General features: G+C 33.7%; 1 protein-coding gene across 3 annotated transcripts in view; it reads left to right on the plus strand.

The window, feature by feature from the left end:
- The window catches only part of GRIK2 (glutamate ionotropic receptor kainate type subunit 2), a gene marked incomplete at both ends in the record, with an annotated part of 700,362 nt that overhangs the window by 282,476 nt on the left and 394,494 nt on the right, over positions 1–23,392 (plus strand). For all 3 annotated transcript variants that reach the window (XM_080700516.1, XM_080700517.1, XM_080700518.1), the window contains 2 exons: positions 5,200–5,253; positions 7,636–7,809. In XM_080700516.1, the coding sequence (XP_080556642.1) occupies positions 5,200–5,253; positions 7,636–7,809 (228 nt within the window). The remainder of the gene's footprint in view (positions 1–5,199; positions 5,254–7,635; positions 7,810–23,392) is intronic.

The following is a 23,392-nucleotide window of genomic DNA, read 5'->3' on the forward strand; positions in this document are numbered from 1 at the left end:
AGGACTGTAACAGGAGAACACATCTATAGTGGTAGTTTTTAAATTACCTGGTCCCAGAGAACATGTCTGACATTTGAATGCTTTTATTCTAGAAACCAATTCAAGAAGAAAACAAAGGACTTCTTTCTAGTAAATGTAGCAACATATTTAATGGGGAACTGTTTTTTGTTTGTTTTGTTTTTTTTTATTTTTTTGGTGGTATTGGAGTGGAACCCAGAGGCTTTCTCCCTCTGGGCTATACTCCCAGACCTATTTTATACTTTATTTGGAAACAGGGTGTCACTAAGTTACTGAGAGCCTCACTAAGTACCTGAGGCTGGCTTCGAACCTGTGCGATCCTCCTGCCTCAGCCTCCCAAGTGCGGGGATTACAAGCCTGCGCCACCACGCCCAGCTCAATGGGGAACTGTTTTATGATTGATGAAAATTTCTTGGAATTCCTCAACACTGGCTAATGTTGGAACACCTACGAGTTTAAAAGTAGAAAAGGATAAGCTTTAAACTTCACTCAAAAATTAATATTAGGTGTACCCAGAAAAAGAGGTGGCCTTAATCAAGTTAACCATGCTGGTTTCTTTGTTTAACTTAATTATTTAAACTAACTGAATATTTACTAAATATTGAGCAACAGTGATTTTGAATTTGAAGTTTTCTTACCTGAAAACTTTAAAAGTGAATGGAGCTTGGAACTTACTAGATTTCTGCTGAGGCAAGTCGTGTGTACTAATTGGTGGGCAAGCCGCAGTAGCAGATGATTCTGCCTCTATGCAGATTTATCTCAGGGAATTCCCTAGGGTAGAGCCAAACCTGGAGTAAAACCTCACAAGGACATCATGTCACAGAGGAAAAAATAGTAATCAAGAATTTCAAAATCTAGATCAGAGAGTGTGAAATAAAAATAGCCTGGAAAAAATATAGTAGCTGATATAAATAAACTACAATAGCAAAAAAAAAAAAAGAAAACATAAAATAATATGGGTAGAGGCCCCTCCTATTGTTAAGCTTGAGGGATATAATGCTTGGATATAATCTGAAGGACAAACTGACTATAAATTATAAACCTAGATAACTCAGCATTTTTATTTGTCCTACAATTTTATATTTATTTTTTATTTATTTATTTATTTATTTATTTATTTATTTATTTATTTATTTATTTATTTGTGGTACTGGGTTCCTGGAAACCCTTCTACCTCCGGGCTACACTCCCAGACCTATTTTTATATTTTTATTTGGAAACAAGTTCTCTTAAGCCAGCACGGCTGGGGCTGGCTTCAAACCTGCGCAATCCTCCTTTCTTCGCCTCCCAAGCACGGGGATTTCAAGCGTGCGCCACCACGCCCGGCTGTCCTACAATATTTTTAATATTGTGGCAGCTTCATATTGACGATTTCTAATGATATTTTGATTTTAGAAAAGTGAATCCCTGGCTTTTTTTTTTTTTTTTTCAGTATGGGAGATGGAAGTCAGGGCCATTCTACCTCCAAGATACACCCCCAGTCCTATTTTTTATTCTTTATTTTGAAACAGGGTTTCACTGAGTTGCAAAGGACCTCATTAAGTAGTTGAGGCTGGCTGAGAACCGCAGTCCTCCTTTTTAAGAGAATTGATGTATAGCACAACTAGCTCTCTGTTGAGGCTACTCATTTGTACATAAGAAGATACTGATTTTAGTGTGATTGGAGGTGTGTGTACAACTCATTCAAAAATATCAGCAAGACACAGTGCTATATAATTAAAAGAGGGAACCAGAGTAAGTCCTTTTTTTAAACTAATCTTTCAAGAATATTCCTAATGTTTGTTTTTGTAAGTTTATAATATGGGTACTTAATCAAAAATAACTATCTTATTTATATTACTGGCTTTTTCTAGAGCACAAATAATAGCCCATTAATGAATTATTGTTTCTGAAATGAAAGGCTGAGAAAAAGTTAATGAAAGACACAAATAATTCCATTCATTACAGATTTCTTTTAAAGGTGACACAGAAGAAACCTGTGGCCAGTACAGAATATCGTGTCAGGAGCAAACCATCCTCCCCCCAACCATCTCCTCAACTCCCTCTCACCCCTTCCATCAAAACACAATTTCCTGCATTTGGCCTGAAATGTCAGAGGTTTCAAATTATCAAGGAAAAGACAAAATGTTTAGATTCTACAATGGACCAACATTTTTGAGACTAGAAAACCATTCTACCATTCTGTAAAATGGCATAGATTATGAATGTCAAGGAAGAAGACAAATATGGAGTGGCATTAGTTTGGAGCACTTAAAATGGAATTGGGAGGCCATTATGAATCAGATCTCAGGTGTCTTGTCTGCTGAACCTTTGAACTGGGCTGCAGATTAAAGACCTTTGAGCCAGGCATGCTGGTGCACACTTATAATCCCAGCATTTGGGATGGTGAGACAGGAGGATGGTGATTTGAGGACAGCCTCAGCTACTTAGTGAAGTCCTTTGTAACTCTGTGAGACCCTGTTTCAAGTAAAGAATAATAAAAAAATAGGGCTGGGTGTGTGGCTCGGGGTAAAATGCTCTTGGGCTCCATCCCCAGCACTACAAAAAAAATATTAATAATAACCTCTGCTGACTTTTATACCACAGACCCTTTACCTCAAACCACCCAGAGACTGGGACCTCACCTCATTCCTTTGCATACAGAACAGTTTAAATCTTGCTAATATCAATCATAATTCCCAACTAATAAGTGATGTAATTATCCCCCTACCACTATCACCCCTCCCAGTTTAAAGCCATAAACTCCGCTATCATTTTAAAAAATCTCTGAGCACTTATTCTAGGCTACTTAGCATAGATGTTTCCCAGGTGGCGCCTTTGAGTAAACTCTCTTCTCACATTAGAAGTCCTGTTCTCCAACTTGTCTTTTAGATAGACAATTCTGATCCACACTCCTAGAATTAGAATCCATGTCTACTATCTCATCTTCTTGGGCAATTTATTTATCCTTTTATTTATGTCTTCATTTTCTCATCTGTAAAAAGAATAAAATAATAGAACTTACTTCATGGGGTTTTTCATGAGGCTTAAATACTCAGTCTATTTAAGAATAATTCCAAGCATATGTTAAGTACCATTCATGTGTTATTTATATCTATATATCTGAGTCATTATTTCCTGAAGATATCTTTATTTCTACACCTATTGAGTTGATAAAGGATAAAGCAAGAAGGTGTTCATTGAGTAGTTATAGAGAAAAATATTTCTGAGCATATCTGCAGTGAACATCCTCTACAAAAATAGATAGCATTATGGATTTTTATTTAGAAAAATATGATAACTTCCTGAGAGTGTTATTGATTTAAATAATTATTATTCATTTGATACATATTAATTGCTGATTTGATTCCTAAATTCCCTCCCTATGTTGAATTGTTTAATAGTTTTTCATTAACCAGTGTTTCTCCTTTGTTTTATATGTGTGATATATCCTAACTTTTTACAAATATCCATTCTTAATTGAATGGCTTATGTTGTAAAATAACAAATTTTATTTTACTTAACTGGTTAATGTTGACCTATGGTCATGGTGCTCTTCTATACATAAAACACATAAGGTATAGCTGGAATAACTACTTAGTAAAGGAAATTGTGTACTTAGTAGTATGTGGAACACTTAGATCTACCTGAGAATAATTTTATCCTACTAACATCTCTTCAGCTAAAAAACACATTGATTTTCAGTTATCATTGTCAATTATTATTAATGCTTTTCAGTGATAAGCAGTTATTTCAAAAAACATCCTGTTTTCAGAGGGGAAATGTCAGAAACACTTCTTATCAGTTCTTTTAGGTTCTAAAAGAACTGTTTACAAATTGATGATCTAAAATTGATAAAGACTATAGAAAACTTTAAAAAGACCTACTTTTAACTGTTATTTTAAAAACAAAAAAATCAATAACTATCTGTAGGTTATTAATTTATTTATAAATTCATTTTCATAGTGGGGATCGAAACTAGGGTCATTCTACCTCCTGTCTTACAAACCCAGCCCTTTTGTTATTATTTAATTTTAATTTTATGTATTTATTTACTGTAATAGTAGGGATTAAACCCAGGAGAATTCTACCTCTGAGCTACATCCCCAGTCCTATTTTATTTTATTATTTTGAAATAAAATATAACAAGTTGATGAGACCATCCTTGAAGCTGGATTTTTCTGTCTCATCCTCCAAGTATAAGACCTATTAGCACCCATTCCAGACTTGGCCACTTATGTGTAGTTTTTTAAATAATAGTGGTAATTTACATTTCCTTCATTAATCTAAGAAAATGTCTTCAAAGTTTTAGAAAAAATGGCCTTTTGGCACTGTGGTTTGTAGCACTCTCTTCCTAGTTGAGTGACTGCTCATCGAAAAATTTTGAAAAATAAAAAATGGTGCTCCTCATTGGGGTATTTATAGTAAAGACATTACAAATAAATGGACCTAAGATAGGCTAATTTCAGGTTTTTGTTATATTTAATGTCTACATTAATATGTAAAGCTATAAATTTTAGAATTTTTTTTTTTTTTTTTTTTTTTTTTTTTTTTTTGGTGGTACTGGGGTTCCTGGAAGCCCTTCTTCCTCCGGGCTACACTCCCAGACCTATTTTATATTTTTGAAACAGGGTCTCTTACGCCAGCGCGGCTGGCTTCGAACCTGCGCGATCCTCCTGTCTCCGCCTCCCAAGCGCGGGGATTACAAGCGTGCACCACCACGCCCGGCTTAAATTTTAGAATTGTAAAGACTCAGCCAGGCATGATGATACATGCCTATAATTCCAGTACATGGGAGGCTGAGACTGGAAGATCCCAGATTTGAGGGCAGCAACCAAATGAGACCCTATTTCAAAATAAAAAAGTAAAATTGGATTGGAGGTGTAGTTATAGCTCAGAGCTAGCACAACCCTAGGTTCAATCCCCAGTACTAAAAAAAAAAAACAAACAAAAAAAAAACACTCAACCAATAGCTTAATAGGTTTTCTATCAAGATAATTAATTCAGAAATTTCTTCAGTAACCACTATCTTTTTTAACTATTGAGAAAATATTTAATTTAACCCAATTGAGATTATAACATTAATATTTTAAGTTGTTTCGTTATCATAGCCCATTATTTTTCTCACCTCCTTCAGACATAATGTATATAGAATATATGCCATCAACATTAATATTCTTTATTTTTATTTTTATTTCTTAGGCATTAGCTATGGGAATGATGACAGAATACTATCATTATATCTTTACCACTCTGGTAAGTAATTTATTAAAACATAAAAGTGAATGTTCCAAATTTTATTACTATGACCTTTAGAAAAAAAGTGTTTTTGAGTGAGAGAGATAAGTGATGAATTTATAGTTATACTTTATTTTAATTTGATAAAACACAGAAGGAATTATCAGAAGGTACTCTTGGTTAGAAGTTGATGATTTTGAAATATCATTTAGCTATCAATTCAAAATATTTTAACTTATTTTTATAGTTCTTTAGAGAGTTTTAAAATCAGTTTGCTGAAAAAAATCAATGTTGTACATAAGCACAAATTCTTGTGTTGTTATTTCAATTCTATTCATCTTTTGGAAAATCAGGTTTATTAAAACTGCCCTTTAAGTAAATTAGATTTTCTATATTGTTTTTACCTATGTTTGGTTGAATTTTTTATAATTTAATTTGTCTTAATTTAAACTTAGTAATTTGAATGTTATCTACCATTTCATTTAAAAATCTTATTTTATCTTTTTATCAAAACGATTTACTCTTAGCTTTATTTTTTTATCAATACATTATCCTATTTTATGTGTAAAACAGCCTTTTTATTCAGATGCTTCTTGGCGTTTAGGAGTTGGGGAGAATCTCCATGAAATGAGGGTCTGTTTACATACTTTTAAGAGATGTAGGTAAAAATGTAAATTCTTTTATGGCCAACTACAGGGAAGAAAGCTGAGAGAAGATAAAATTTCATTCCTGTTTCTCTTTTTCATATTTTATTTTATTTATATGTGGAACATATTGAAAATGGTATACATTTAGACTGTGCTTGGTGCCCTCTCCCCCTCACCCACTGTTCCCAGTCCCCTCCTTCCAACAATGAGCGTCCAGGTTAACCAAGCTATAAAGAAGAATGAAATCATAGCACTCACAAGAAGATGGAAAGATTTGGAGAACATAATGTGAAGTGAGATTAGTCAAACACAAAAAGAGAAGGGACATATGTTTTCTCTAATATGCCCAAACTAGGCAGTAGTGGGAATACCAGAGGGACTCCAGATAATGGAGGGGAAATCTCAGCAAAGCCAGAATGGAAGGGTAGGAGAGGAAGAAGGCTGAGGTTGATTAATGAAGGAGCTACATCTGAATATATTTAAAAGACATTCTTGTTTCTCTATAGTTTTCTCTCTTCCCTTCAACTTAAAATACTCAATGTTCCAATGAACCATATTTTGTGTAAAATGTGCTCAGCCCTGTCACAACTCAGATTCTCTTTGCTCTATGAAATTTTTTTCTGGCCATAAAAATTCAAAGTGATCTGTTTGCATCTGACTCCCTCGCACTTATCATTTCTACTTTTATCTCTTAGCATATATTGCCATACTTTGCTAATTTATACCTCGGGTATATCTTATCTTCTTGGACAGATTGTAAACGTTAAGTAATAAAACCCTAAGGATTTCTTATATATTTTCTCAGCAAAGAGCACAACTCCTGCTTCTGCCAGTTGTGGTGCACTGAATTGTATTCCTGCTGTCTAGCCTGTGTCCTTGTGTGAGGCCCCGGCAAGCTATGAACAAGTCCAGGGGCATTAATCTTGCCTTGGTTCTCAGTATTGTCTGGAAGATCTGAGAGATAGCTAATGCCAGCTAGAAAGAGGGCAAAAGTTCCATATGCTGTGTGTTCTCTTGGTGACATCCAACTTGGTAGCTTTGGCCTCATACCTCCTGAGAAAACTAAAGGATGTAGGAAGCTCATTCTGTGTACAGATTGGAGAGAGCACCAGACATAGGAAAGAGCGTCCTTTATGGTAAAATTGCCAATAAGACATAAGACAAAGAAAATATAAGGACTTTGCAAACAACAAGACCAATGTTCTTAACTTATTTCCTCCTCTTTCATGTAAGTATTATTATCCAGAAGTCATATTTCATAATCTTCTTCTTAAAAAAGTCTCAGGCAAAGCAAATTAAAACATAGCAATAACTGGTCAAGCAAACAGGACAGTGACAAAACACCTGAGTTAACTTAAAGTAAAATACATGTTTTTATCACTTTCACCATCATTATGACGTATAATTAATTACTGTGTGCCAATAAAAACTATAAATGCATAAAATATAAAGGCAAGTTATTCATAGCATGGAGAGAAACTGCTTTTGCAAATCTTAAATGCAAGTTGTAAATAAGTCTGTAATTTCATTGTTGGAATTAGAATATGATGTATACAGACATGTTCATGTACAGAGAACGCATATTTGCATTGTTGAAACATGAAGACCATCTATTAGAACCTTGCTGATTTGTGATGCTTAACATTAATTGAGACACAATATGTTAAGAACCTGCAGGGAAATAAGATTAAACTATTTCAATATATGTTTGTGAATAAATTCTATTAATGACATAAATAATTTTTTCTTTCAGGACCTGTTTGCTCTTGATGTAGAGCCCTATAGATACAGTGGTGTTAATATGACAGGCTTCAGAATATTAAATACAGAAAATACCCAAGTTTCCTCCATCATTGAAAAGTGGTCAATGGAACGGTTACAAGCACCTCCAAAACCCGATTCAGGTTTGCTGGATGGATTTATGACGGTATGAATAACCATTTAAAAGATCAGTTTGTATATTTCTGAATAGTATTATATAAATCGTTTAATGCCCTGTGTTCAAACTTTGGTTTAAGGGCAAAGGCATGATATTAGAGCTACTACTGCCAATAATACTATTAACAATTCTCTAAAAATCCTATTTTTTTTTTTTTTTTTTTTTTGCGGCTCTGGGGTTGGAACCCAGGGGCATTTGACCACGAGCTATACCCCCTACCCTATTTTTTTTTTTTATTCTTTATTTTGAAACAGGTTCTAACTAAGTTGCAGAGGGCCTCACTAAATAGCTGAGACTGTCTGTAAACCACAATCCTCTGGTCTCAGCCTCCCAAATGCTGGGACTGCAAGCATGCACCACCACGCCTGGCTTAAAAATCCAATCTTATATGACAAAGTCACACTTTTATCCAAGTAACTCAAAAGGCATTGCAACTATTAGTAGGATTCTATATGTAAGAGTCTGTAATTTATACAGACTTATTATAATTACATTTATAATTTGCAAATACTAGTTTAAACCTAGGTAATATATCAATGCATACATTATAAAAGAAAGGTGTGTTCTTATATAAATTTACTTGTTTTTACCAAAGCTGCCAATGAAAATCTAATGCAAAATTCATAAAAAATTTAAATGTCTAATAGCTATTTTTAAAACACACCCTTTTAAAGACAGATAAGTATCAGCATTATTATTTTTTCCTTATTGCAACTACTATTTAAAAGTGCCGTTCTTAAATCAGATAAGCAACATAAATACTAGGACTGAGGTCTCTTGTGTTCTTCTTATCCAAATCTTTGAGGGTTAGTGGGTATTTGATACCACACATCTTAATTCAGATTAGTCAAATTTTAGTCACATTTGCTCAGTAGCCATCTATGACTAGTGGCTACCTTACAGACCAGATAGGTTTAAACTCTAGTATTTAAAAAAAAATACTCAATGCCTGTTGTCTCATTACATTTTTCCCACAAAATAAATTACTACTACAGTTATGAAGTAGCACTTGGGCAATATTTTTATTGTATATTGTCATTACCACCTGTTTTTAATGAACATTTGTCTAAGTGAAAACTATCAACATAAACATTCTGTCCTTATATCTGGAAAATAGTTATTCTATTATGATTTATATTTTTTCATTTAATTGCTTAAATGGGCTTCAAAGCATTGTTAATGTAGTAGCAAATAAAAAGAACATTATGTTTATTTCCCTTAAAAATATTTAGCAAATTGAGCACTTTCATAAATACTATAAATATAGTTACCTTTTAAGGCACCAACGTATAGATGGGAAAAGAAAAGACATTTGTTTTTTTTTTAATCAGGAAAAATATTCTTCCAAAATTTGAAAATACCTTATATCCACATTAATTTTACAGAAATAATATTAGGAAAATTATGCTTATCTACATATAGAAATATAGTTGACTGGTTATAGTAATTTGTTCTTTGTCCTTTTTTGGGGGGGAGGGGGTGGTACTGGGGTTCCTGGAAGCCCTTCTACCTCTGGGCTACACTCCCAGACCTATTTTTACATTTTTATCTGGAAACAGGGTCTCCTAAGCCAGTGCACGCGGCTGGCTTCGAACCTGCGCGATCCTCCTGTCTCTGCCTCCCAAGCGCGGGGATTACAAGCCTGCACCACCATGCCTGGCTATAGTAATTTGTTCTTAACCTAAGATATTTTGATCATTTTTATTAAGATGAAAATACCTGAAAAACTTAAAAATAAAAATATTTGGCTCTAAAGTATTATCAGTCTCAAGAGGAAATTCAATCAGAAAAAATACAAATATACTTTTCTGGGAGTTTGAAGGTGGTGAATCAAATTTTGAAACTCAGGGCAATGTTATTGTTTTAAAGTTATAGTAGTATATTCTATCCTTAAATGACTATTATAATCACATGCTAATTTTTCCACAATTTTATTCTAGCTCTCTTTAAAATTCTTTCATTTCAAAATAGCTATCTTATCATTTATATTCAAAATTCGTTATTGATTGACTAGAAAAAGTAATTCAGTAGACATTATGATAGTCTTGTGATTTTTATACTCTAATACTTCTGCTGATATATCCTAGGATTAGGTTTCCCCTCTACATAGGAAAACCATAAAAACCGTCCAATGTTCCTATGGTATTTTCTGTATCTCTACAAGGGTCCTGTATGCTCCTACAGGTCATCTCCTGAAATAAAGTACTTTCGGACTTGTACTAAGTTGTAGACTATTGAAAGACAGAAAGTCTTTTGAAAGACAAGAAAAGTTGCACTAATTTCTTTTACAGAGAGGTGGAGCTGCTTGGAGAAAATTAACCTCCAGAAGATAGATAAAGAAATAGCATGATAGGGAGAAAACACTTTGGGGGTTTTCTACTCATGAGTCCCTTACTATCTGTTGTGCCCTTTTGAACTTGCAGGTGATTTTATGATAATGAATATATGATAGAATAAAAATGAAATGCTGGCAGAATTAGCCTTATTATTGAACATTTGAGGCATTGATGTGGATCATGGACTTTTAGAATTTTCAAGACAATGCTTTTTCCTTTTGTATGGTCCTGACTTGCTTTTCACCTAAAATTGTCTAAGTTAAGGAAAAAATACAAAGTTCTTACATAGAAGAGATAATTAATTCTTCATTTATTTGGTTTTTGTTATTAAAATTTTAAAGATTTTATTAGAAAAAGGACATATCCTAATATGCTTTTCATTTAAATTTGTATACATTAAGAGAAAATGTGATGTTTTTTATGTATAAGAAATAATTACTTCTTCATTTATATGTTTTTATTTGACTTATTGAAAATTTAAAGATTTCACTAGAAAAATTATAGCACAATATGTTTATAAATAAGTGGGCTGAAGTCAAGTTATATCAGCACTTTTTTTTTGGTGGTGGTACTGGGGTTCCTGGAAACCCTTCTACCTCCGGGTTACACTCCCAGACCTATTTTTTTTATATTTTTCTTATTTGGAAACAGGATCTCTTAAGCCAGCGAGACTGGCTTCAAACCTGCGCGATCCTCCTGTTTCTGCCTCCCAAGCATGGGGATTACAAGCGTGTGCTGCCACGCCCGGCTACATCAGCACTTTTTAAATAATAGTGCTGGCTATATCAGCACTTTTTAAATAATATGGCTTTGCCGGGCGTGGTGGCGCACGGTTGTAATCCCAGCATTCGGGAGGCTGAGACTTGGAGGATCTCAGTTCGCGGACAGCCTCAGCTACTTAGTGAGGTCCTCTGCAACTCAGTGAGACCTGGTTTCAAAATAAAGAATAAAAAATAGGGCAGGGGTGTAGATCGGAGGTTGATTGCTCCTGGGTTCCATCCCCAGACCCGCAAAAAATAAAATAAAATAAGATAAAAAATAAATAATATGGCTTGTCTAAAAATGTATGCCCATTATTAGTTTGTATATAAATACAACACTCAGTACAAAATATTTTGAAAGATAATATAAGGTTTGTCATTAAATTAATTTGTTTTCCAAATGGATGCTGATGCTGATGATTGTTTTATTATTATTATTATTATTATTATTATTATTATTATTATTATTTGGTGGTACTGGGGATGGAACCCTTCTATCTCTGGGCTATGCTCCCAGACCTATTTTATATTTTATTTGGAAACAGGGTCTCTTAAGCCAGCAAGGCTGGCTTCGAACCTGCGTGATCCTCCTGTCTCCGCCTTCCAAGCATGGGGATTATAAGCATGCACCACCATGCCTGGCTGATTAATTTTTTTTTGTGGTACTGAGGATGGAATCCAGGGGCATTCTACCTCTGAGCTACATCCTCATCCCTGTTTTTCATTCTTTATTTTAAAATAAGTTCCCACTAAGTTTCAGAGGCCCTCACTAAGTAGCTGAGGCTGGCCACGAACCTGGGATCTTCCTGTCTTAGACTCCCAAGTACTGGTATTACAAACATGCACCAACACACCCCAGCTGATTGCTTTTACTATTTCCCTTTTGGAAAATTAATGATATTCTCTTCTTTTTTTCTTTGGTACAGGGGATTGAACTTAGGGGCGTTCTACCTCTGAGCTATATACCCTAGCCCTTTTCATTTTGTATGTTGAAATAGTTCTGCTAAGTTGCTGAGGGTCTCATTATTCAGTTGCTAAGGCTGGCCTCAAAGCTGGTATCCTTCTTTCTCAACCTCCCAAGTACAATGATAACAAGCATGCACTAACATGCCCATAAATAATATATTTGAAGAAGCTTTCATTATATGACATTATATAAACAATGTAAAATTATAAAAAATATTTTCATTATATAATTTTTTCTTCATCAAAATACTACATTACTTTTATAATACAGTTGTGATCTGCATTAAAATTTTGGTATATTTATTCCTTGAATGAGTATTCCTCTTCCTTTCTGCTTAACATTATGTTGTAAGCATTTGCAAAAGTCATTATATGTTTAGGAAGAGAAATTAGTGGGCTATTTCTACCACGAATTTGAGTCAGGAAATTAAGAAGTGCTTAGTCAGAAAAGAAAAAAAAAGAATTATAGCCTGGCAATGACATTGGCAACATTCCCTTCAGTCAATTCATGAAATCTGTGTTTATATATTTCTTGTTCTCTTTTTACCCCTATGGTCCCATAAAGAAATGAGATTATCAGCAAAGTCCCTAGAACTCAGAGAAAGACCTATTATTATCAGTATCATAGTCATTTGCCACTATGTAATATCATAGTGCTTGGACTTTCACTTCCTTTCTTAATGTTTGAACTATAAAAGGAAACAATGAATTGGATTCATAAAAGTTTTTCTCGTGTAGTTAGCATCTTAATTGACCCCTGGGATAACTGGTTTATCAGCTAAATGACTATTGAATACAAGTCCACTTTTCTAGCAGTTGAAGTTTCTTCGTATATGGTCTTTGGTGTTCATATTAGAGGCATTGATATTAGTGAGCTCGTTATAGTTTTTTCCTTTACTTAGTATAAACCCTACCAAGGAACCAACTCCCATAGAACATCCAAATCCTATTAAGTTAAAGAAGCAGCCTAACTTTCTTCCTTCACACATATTGTTCTTTTACCCATAATATCCCTTTTTTTCTACTTTCACCATGCTCACACACTGCCATCCAGGTAGTGCCCTGAACTTCTTAGACTTGAGCTCTTGTTATGCCCTTTTTCTACTGTTCATCCTTTTTTAAATGTTCACATCTTTTCATACTCCTAGAGGTATGGAAGTCCTTTTCTGTATTATCACTGTAATACTTCATAATCAGAAGACATGTCCCTCAGTCCTCTGCCCATAAACTCTGCCTTTGAACAGTTAACTATATATGAAAAATTTACTTTTAGAATCCATTAGAACTTTATAGTTATTATATTTGTTATTGACTTATTGAGCTTATATCAATATCAACTCAAGGGAACCATATCAAACACAAACACATCAAAGTAAATTTTAAACAATCTAGCTATATCTCTAAATTCCTCCTAAGATCCCAATATACCTATATATACATATCATTGCTAAAATGCCTGTGATCTATCTAGTGTCTTAATTATCATCAATACTTCCTTTTATGCTAATATATCATATTATGATATATAAATTTGTGAACAAATTGATAACTGTGTCCCTTGGATTGCTAGAGGGAAGTTATGGTTTTAGTCATTTAAACCCTGGATATCAACTGCTCTTTTCATTTATTTTCTTTCTTCTAAATACTTAAAAAACATTGTTGATTCTACTACATCAATATCTTTTGTAACCAGATTTTTCCTTTTACTACCAGAAGTATGCCTTAGTTACGAAACCAGTCTGTTTCAAGTGTTCTTACTGAAGTTCCACTTCTAACATGTTTCTCCTGCATCTACCTTGTTTTTTTAGTGTGATATTTCCAGAACTTTGAATATGACACCTTATCATTTAGTAGATGAAATTGGAGTTCATTTGCCAAACTTCCATATTTAGTTTCATATTTGAATACTTCTATCCCAGCAAATCACCATCTCATGCTTAATACATCAACCCTTATCAGTATCAGTAATCACCCATTTCAGCACAGGATGCTCCCATTGTTGAACCACCTACCCCTACTTGAATGCAGGACACATTTTTATTCATATTTTTATGTTCAGATTAACTCTTACCTCTTCTGTGAATTTGCTCTGAGTCCTTCCAATAATTTATGTGGTCCTTCATTTATGTATAATTACATGTAGACTTAGATACTTTTATTTTTGCATTCCCATTCTAATGGGTTTTAAGTTCTTTTGATATAATAACTAGATTTTGTCATCTTTAAAGCCTCTGTACTTTGTTTGGTACAGGGTAGGTGCAAAGTAGGTGTTCATAATAAAATAGTGGCTGCCAGACTGAGTAAATGTGTCTTGATAGATATTAGTCATATCACATCCATGATCTAATCATTAGGCCATCTCATTCCCTTGAATACATTCTAGAATACTTTTATTATTTATCTACTTGCACTTTATTATCAAGATATCTAATCATTTGGAAAATACAAGTATGCTAATCTCAATTATTTTTTAGAAAAGTAGCTTAAGAAATGAGAGCTCAGTAATACTTTTGATTAAACAGTACACATTTGATGAATCATAAGAGTTCTTATTCTCTTTCAAGAAAGAATAATGTTTATAAGAGAGGTAAGTCTTTATATGTTTCAATTCAATTGCACTCAACAAATATTCCCTTATTGTAACAGACCAATGCCCAGAATTTTTTAAGTTTCTTTTGCCATTTATGTATCTTAAATTAAATATATCCTATATACAACTCAAGGCAGGGAGTTTGTGGTACAGGGAGGCATATGATCAATCTCTTATTATGCACCGACTTACGTTTAGGGAAGTAGGAGAAAGCAGAACCACAGAGAAATATAACATCACCAAGAAGGGTTTCATATCCTACTCAACAATAAGGTTGCCCTTGTTGCCATCTCTGTCTCACTTAGTTGTAGCTGTTTTTCTTCAATTAAAATAAGAATAAGTATAAAAATTTGCTTGGAAATGAATCAACCTAACACACTATTTTATTTACTAATAAGTGAAATTTTATGATCTTTGGTATGTTAACTCATATCATTTGTAAAAATTAGTGGATTTTACTGTGATATTTCTGTATATGCATATGTCATATTTCAATTGTATTCACCTTCCTACTATCCTCTTTTCCAGAGAAAATAACATTTAAAATGATGATTCTCTTCATCTTTATCATATTATTATTATTATTGAAATAGTTATTTGACTGAGGTGAGGTAAAAGCTCAGTGTAGTTTTGATTTGCATTTCCCTGATGGCTAAAGATGTTGCACATTTTATATGTATTGGCCATTTCAACTTAGTATTTTGAGAAAAGTCTATTCAGATCATTTATGCAGTTTTTTTTAACAATTTTTTTTATTGAACATAAATAGTATACATTTACACTATATTTGGTGCCCTCTCCCCCCCCGCCCCTGTTTTCTCTTCCCCCCCTCCCACCAATGGTTGTCCAGGTTAACCATGTCTTATTCATAATTTTACACATGTTCAGGTGTAGACCCTCATTAATCAAGATCGGCCTTTCTCCTCTCCTGTCTTTCCATTAAAACTTAGCTAGTATTTCCCCTCTAATATCTGGAGTCCCACTGGTATCCTTTGTGTTTTCTAGTTTGGGCATATTAGAGGAAACATTTGTTATCTTCTCCTTCTGTGCTTGGCTGATCTCACTTAACATGATGCTCTCCAGGGCTTTCCATCTTCTTGCAAATGATATAATTTTGTTCTTCTTTATGGCTGAATAGAATTCCATTGTGTGTATTTATGCAGTTTTTGATTGAGTTATTTATTCTTTCAATGTTAAATTGTTCAAGTTCTTTTTTATTTTACTTTTTAACTTTATATTATTTGGAATTTTTAAAATGATTTTAGGACAATATTATACATTTTATTGAGATTCAAAGTGATACATTCATGCATGTACTCATCAACTCGCGGTCTTTTGATGTGGCTCCTCTCAAACCCCATTCTGCTACCCATGAATATCTTTCCATACATACTAGTATGAGTCTTAGTAATATCTTCATAAAGAACATAATATTATTTGGTCTGTTTCCTTCCTCAGTCCTCCTTTATTTCTTCCCCTTATCCCTCTTTGCATCCCATTTCGCTATTCTGTTGATCTCATTCCTTACTATCATGACGTTTCTTTTTTTCTATTTTCTCTCTAGTTTTTACATATGAGAGAAAACATATGATCCTTGACTCTCTGAGACTATCTGGCTTCACTTACTATAATGTTCTCTGGTTCCATCCATTTTCCGACAAATGGCATCATTTTGTTCTTCTTTATGGCTGAATAAAACCCTATTGTGTGCATATACCATATTTTTCTTTATCTATTCCTCACTTGACAGACACCTGAGTTGGTTCCATAAGTTAGCTATTGTGAATTGTGCTACAATAGACATGGGCATGCATGTATAATTACAGTACTCCAGTGCTAAGCTCTTTATAATCTTCTGTAAGATAAATAGCTAGCAAAGGTCCTCTCCCACTCTGTTGCTTGTTCTTTCACTCAGCTGATTGTTTCCTTTGTTGCACATATGCTTTTTAATCTGATACAATACCATTTGTCAATTCTTGATTACATTTTTTGAGCTATTGGATTTCTCTTTGGTATGACTTAACTATTTTATAATCAATAGAAACATTTTAAAACAGTTGGTTTTTTACTTCATATTATACTTAAATACCAGAAGATAAAAAAAATAGTTGCCAGGTGTGGTGGTGTACGCTTGCAATCCCTGCGCTTGGGAGATGGAGACAGGAGGATCGTGCAGGTTCGAAGCCAGTTGCGCTGGCTTAAGAGACCCTGTTTCCAAAATAAAAAGTATAAAAAATAGGTCTGGGAGTGGAGCCCAATGGTAGAAGGGTTTCCAGGAACCCCAGTACCACCACCAAAAAATAAATAAATAAATAAATATGAAAATAGCAAAATAAGAAGTACCCTTTCTTTGATCAAATTTTCTTTTTTAGTTTTTATTCATGCATTGTAGTTATACATGATAGAAAATTCAAAGTGATGCACTCATAGATGCAAAAATCTATTGATGCAATCAATTTTAATTATGGGTATGCTGAATACAATACTCAGGATTTAAAACCAGGCACTCGGGATTTGATGATGAAGACAATATTGGAATAGAGCGAATGTTTTTCTGATCATATCTCACATCTTTGTAGTATAAAATTATGTTCAACTGAGCGGGGTGGCACATGCTTGTAATCTCAGAACTTGAGAGGATGAGACAGAGGATCACAGGTTCAAGGTCAACCTCAGCTACTTAGGCCCTCTGCAACTTAGTGACATCCTGTTTCAAAATAAATAATAAAAATAGGTCTCGGGGTATAGCTCAGAGGTAGAATTCCCCTTAGTTCAATCTTTAGTTCTAGCTTCTTTGATCTCATTTCTTATTTTCCTTCAAATCCTTGTGAAAGTTTTTATTTTCTTTTTTTTTTTCTTTTTTCTTTTTTTTTTTTTTTTGGTGGTACTGGGGTTCCTGGAAGCCCTCCTTCCTCCGGGCTACACTCCCAGACCTATTTTATATTTTTGAAACAGGGTCTCTTACGCCAGCACGGCTGGCTTCGAACCTGCGCGATCCTCCTGTCTCCGCCTCCCAAGCGCGGGGATTACAAGCGTGCGCCACTACGCCCGGCAGAAAGTTTTTATTTTCATAATATTCTGCTAGAGTATGGTACAGATATATAACATATATTAAAATGAAAAATTATAACAAATTTAGTTATAAAATTAGCTGATTTTATTTGAGATTCAAAAATTTAAATAGATTCCATTTTACAAAATAGAATGAGAAATCCCACTGGGAAGTAGAAAAACAGTAGATTTTACTAAATAGAGACAAAGAAACAGAACTGTAGAAAAAAAAGCTGATTACTTGACATCAGGTTACTGCAAGCTGCTTTTTTTCTGTGAAGGTTAAAGCAAAGAATATTTGATTATGCTACTCAGAAGATTGAAATATCTTTCTTGTCAGGGGAAAATTTTCTAGACTTTTTGTGCTCTATTTTCTTAATGTTTTAATTTAATGATGTGACATTTAGCATGAGTGACTCTGTTTTGGTTTGATCTGGTCATTTGGGACCTAGTGAAGAACTTTAGCGCAAGTTAATACATCCTGTAATTTTTAACACCTGCAGTATATTTTCCAGGGATTTTCTATAATTTTTTAGTATTTTGTTGAAAAGTATCTAATATTTTATAAAACTCATTAACATAAATTTTATAACTTCTAGCTTTATTCATGTCATAACCACTGAAGAAATATTTGGGGCCCATAATATAATCAAATATGAAAATATTTGTATTAGATATTTTAGAGCATGTAATTAAGTCATAAGCATACCATTTATTACATTTACATATGATTGAATTAATTAATGGTAAAAGAACATAAATATATAGCATAAATAAGAAAAGAACACTGGATTTCTTCACTTTATGTAACTATTAATCTTATATGATGAACTAAGTTGCAAGTTAATTATAAAAAATGAAGATGATTTATAACCTCCATTGTTTTAGTACAAGTACATTCTATATAGTTGCCTTTTCCCTTTGGTAGATTAAAAAATAAGGCTTGATTTTAAATAAAGACATGGAATTTCTGTTTTAAGTAATTGTTTCTTACATGAAAAGTGGTATTTGCAATGAGACATAATCATCAAAGTCATATTTGTAGGAAAATTTTTTTTAACTTTACACTTGGAAAAAAAAGGAAGGCTAAATAAAAACACTTTCCCTTCTATCCCAAAGAGTAAGATTTTTCTTCAAAGCACTGATATAGAATCATACAATACTAGGATTATACAATACAAAGTTGTAAAGGAAAATATATATTTGCTTAAACGTCTCAGCTTCTTACTTTGTATTCAAAGGTATAGAGAGGGAAAAACAGTTCTTTACTCATCTTAGTTTCACTGATCAGAGTCCTGTAAATTATGCCAACAAAAGGCAGACTCACAAGAGACAAACAGTAGACATTCATCAATGGGCTATTGCACAGACACACCAGAGAGCTCAGAGAGGAGTAGCTCAAAGGTGTGGGTAGAACTTGAGCTCATATCATTTTAAAAAATACTCATAATTGGTAGAAAAGTGACAAGACAAAGAAAAAAGGGTTCAGGTGTTTGGGATTTTAAGGTGGCAAATTATGAGAAGGTAAATATATAGGGGAAACAAATGGAAGATAAAGGAAATACTAATTGTGTGTGTGTGTGTGTGTGTGTGTGTGTGTTTGTGTATAAGTTTCTTAGGTGGTAGGTAGTTCACTGAATCTTTCTATTTCCTTCCCATGTAGATTCAACTTATAGAGATTCAAATCCAGAATCTGATTCCCACTTTTAAATTTTTTTATTTTTATTTTTATTTTTATTTTTATTTTATTTTTTGTGGCACCAGGGATGGAACCCGGGGTCATTGTATATACCTCTGAGCTACACCTCTAGCCCTATTATTTTTGGTCTTTTTTTTTTTTTTTTTTTTTGGTGGTACTGGGGTTCCTGGAAACCCTTCTGCCTCCAGGATACACTCCTAGACCTATTTTATAGTTTTTTATTTGGAACCTGCGCAATCCTCCTGTCTCCACCTCCCAAGCGTGGGGATTACAAGCGTGTGCCACTACGCCCGGCTCCATTTTTAAATATTTTTAATGCTACTACTTTAGGCAAGTTAGTTACTTTCTTTGAACCTCACTTGTCAAGTGGAATAAAAAATTTTAGTTACTTGCCTTAAAAAATCAAAGTAATTATAAATTAACATATAAAAACACAGGATAGCTACCTGGCTTTTTAAAATTTAGTATTATTTCTTCTTTTTATACCTCTATGCCATATAAATACAGCACAAATTTTAAAAACAGCGCTATGGTTCTATTAATCCATTCATTATTTAAGCATCATTCATTAACTTGTATGCAATAACACTGTAGTAGATTGTATATAAGAATGTTGTTGTTGTTGTTGTTGTTGTTGTTGTTGTTGTTGTTGTTGTTGTTGTTGTTGATGGTTGGTTAATTGGCATAGACCTTAAGCTTCCATATGGAAATTTACTTAGAACTTGAATCAAGTAGTCTTAAAATATGAGCCCACTCACAATGATTTGAAATGTGCTGTTAGAATGATATATCTCTATTTGACAGGTATTTAAGTATGTGTAGAAGTTTATGGGAAGTGTGTGCCATTTATTTCCTCTCAATATCAGGTCAATGCCTTTATTAAATTAAAAGATGGCTTTTTGGACACTGAATTAAAGGATGGATCTTAGTTTAGAATTTTAATATATATTATGGAAGACTGTTACATATAGTCTCTTTTCATCATTAGAGCAAGAGATTTGTAATCAGAATATAATTATTGAAACCAAGATCTTCTTCTTACTTTGTTTATAAGTTCTGCTATTTAATACCTCTGAGCCTCGGTCACCTCATCTACTAATGGAAATAATAGTGCCCACATCATAGTGTCACTATGAAGATCAAATATAAACAATTAATACCTCTCAAAGAAAGTCAGGTACATGGTAGATCCTCCACAGATGGTGTCCATTTACTTCAAGGCAAATGCTGTTTCTGTACTTTAGTGCAAGTATTATTTCTGCTACTCAGAGTGTGTGTGTGTGTGTGTGTGTGTGTGTGTGGTACTAGGGTTCCTGGAAACCCTTCTATCTCCAGGCTACACTCCCAGACCTATTGTTTTTATAATTTTATTTGAAACAGGGTCTCTTAAGGCAGTGAGGCTGGCTTCGAACCAGCGCGATCCTCCTGTCTCTGCCTCCCAAGCCTGGGGAATTATAAGCGTGAGCCACCATGCCTGGCTACTCAGAGTCTTTTGATGCCACATGTGTACAAACATGATAATTGAATCTGAATACAGCTGCATACAGATACTACCTTTTAAAAAAAATCTAAGCATGAGTAGATACCTATTTTATAATGCTTTGGCTGAGATTTAGTAAATAAATGAACGTGAATGATAGCTAGTTTTGGTTTCAAATAATTTTTGTTCATTTTATGATACTTGTACCTAAGTAAATCTGTTTACATTAGAAATATAATTTTTAAAATGTGCAGCCTACGCACTCTTGTGATGTAAAAGCATAAAGAATGGTCAAGGATCTACTTTGATGCAGTAATTTCTAAGATATGCTTGGCCAATACTCTTTAAATCCACATCAATAAATCAAAAGAATATTTCAGACAAAATAAAATGAAGAGTTTTAGGGTGAATTTGCCTAAGGGATATTAGGAATTCTCTTGCTTTATTATGCAGAGCAGTAACATTATGTTGATCTTTCATTTGCCTTTCGAAAAGAACTCATAAATATTTTATTCATTAATCTTCAGAATACCCTGTGACCAAATTGAACCAGAAGGGAAAAGTAAAGTTATTAAACAGACACAGATATTTAAATGGTACCAGACCAGCTCTTCATGAAAAATTCTTGTGCATTGTAGTTAATTCACTTATTCCCCAAGTATTTATTGAACATATATTTATAAAATATGTTGTATTAGATCATGTGAAGAATAAAAAAATATATATTTATATTAAATGAGGTCTTCATGTATGGAAAATGAAACATAAGCTTTAATAAATGAAAAAAATTCATACGTAATAAGGAATATATGTAGAAAATAGTACCTTTACATGGGATATTACCCACTTCTCTTTAGGATATAATTATAATTTCTCATAAAGACACAGAGAATGCCAAAATAACAGGAAGAATATTTTTCTTCATTTACAGTTCCCTCACTGAGCATGCTTAAAAATCCATCATCCTGTGATAAATCCAAGAAACTCAGAAACTTGATAGGATGATCAGTTCAGCTGACAGACTATAGACCTTCAGGAATAATAATAATAATGATACTTATTATTGTTTTATTTTTATAATTATTTAAGATGTTCCCCATTAAAACCAAAGAATATCATAGCTGCTACCAGGTTCAAAACACTCCAAAAAGTACTACGGCAGTGCTGGACTTACTACTGGCCCTGGAGTCCTGAATATGTGACAGTCAAATGGTTATCTCTGTCCACCCATTGCTTTGAGTGTTGGAGACCATGTTTGCCAGTTATCTGTCAGCATCCTGTCTGGTCTTCATCTTGGAAACCAAAGTTTAAATTCAATCTCAAACTTGCCTATTCTCCTACTCTTCTAGTGTTTGGTTAACTAACTCTATAGTTTATACATCACACAGGTAGTGTGAGCATGCCCATAATGCTGGCTTGGCTGAGCCAGGAGTTCCACATAATCCAAGGCTGTTTCCAGCCTTTGTGCAGGCTTTGAGGCCTGTCCAGACGGTGCCCGCTTTCAAGTGGGGATTGTGTTCTCTCACCAGACTGCACTTGGGCTACTTTAGAATCTTGGTTATTTTGCCCCTCAGAGTTTCCTTGACCTGTCTGCAAATGAATCCGCTTTCTCCCCATTGACTTTCAAGACTCTGGCACTAAGAATTGTAAGAAAAAGCAATCTCTATAAAATTGAATGTACGGTTATGGTGAACACCACTGAGATGAGGCAGATTTGGGTTTCAGTTACTTAAATTATTATTTTAAAGTCACATGATTGGTTTACTAAGGACAAGAAAACCTATACACTAAGAGAATTTGATGTTTCTATCTTTCATCATAAAGCTAAATTAATAATATTGTTATTTTATTTACTTTTATATATACTCTTATTGGTGGATGTAGTCTTACATAATAATGTAATTCACAGTGACAGAGACACACATGCACATAGTGCTTGTTGAGCTTCCCCACTCACTCCCCTATTTCATATGTGATATTGAGATTGGCATTGGTAATTTCACATATCTATGTAACATCAGTAGAAGGGTTTTCTTCACTGATTCCCCCCCAACATACACACACCATCCTCCCCTAGAGCCTCTCCATTGTTCCACTGGGGTTTATCCTCCAATAAAGTACCTTTGGATCCTGATTACTCCCTAGCATTATTTCAGCATCATCAAATACTGGACACACTGGTTATAAGCATTATTAAAATTCTACAGTTTGGTATGAATGGGAAAGGAGTTTGAAGGAATTATTGTTTGGTGTGGATCTTGAATGTAAATTCGACATAAAATAACATTTTAAAAGAACAAATAAGAACAAAAAGGCTACCTTGGAATAAAATAATGTAAAATTATTAAAACTTTTAGAAAAAAAGAGCACACTAATATTTATCATTTACCACTCTTTGCTAAACACTATACAATTTATGGTAGCTACATTAATATATACTTTCTTTATATCAATTTCAAGGCTGGGCGTGGTGGCACATGCTTGTAATCCCCATGCTTAGGAGACAGAGACAAGAGGATCACAAGTTTGAAGCCAGCTGTGCTGGCTTAAGAGATCCTGTTTCCAAATAAAAAGTATAAAATAGTTCTGGGAGTGCAGCCCAGAGGTAGAAGGGTTTCCAGGAACCCCAGTACCACCCCAAAATAAAATAATAATGATGATGATGATGATGACGACAATAATAATAAT

The sequence above is a fragment of the Muscardinus avellanarius genome (genome assembly GCF_963383645.1).
Source record: "Muscardinus avellanarius genome assembly, chromosome: 8".
Classification (NCBI taxonomy): Eukaryota; Metazoa; Chordata; class Mammalia; order Rodentia; family Gliridae; genus Muscardinus; species Muscardinus avellanarius.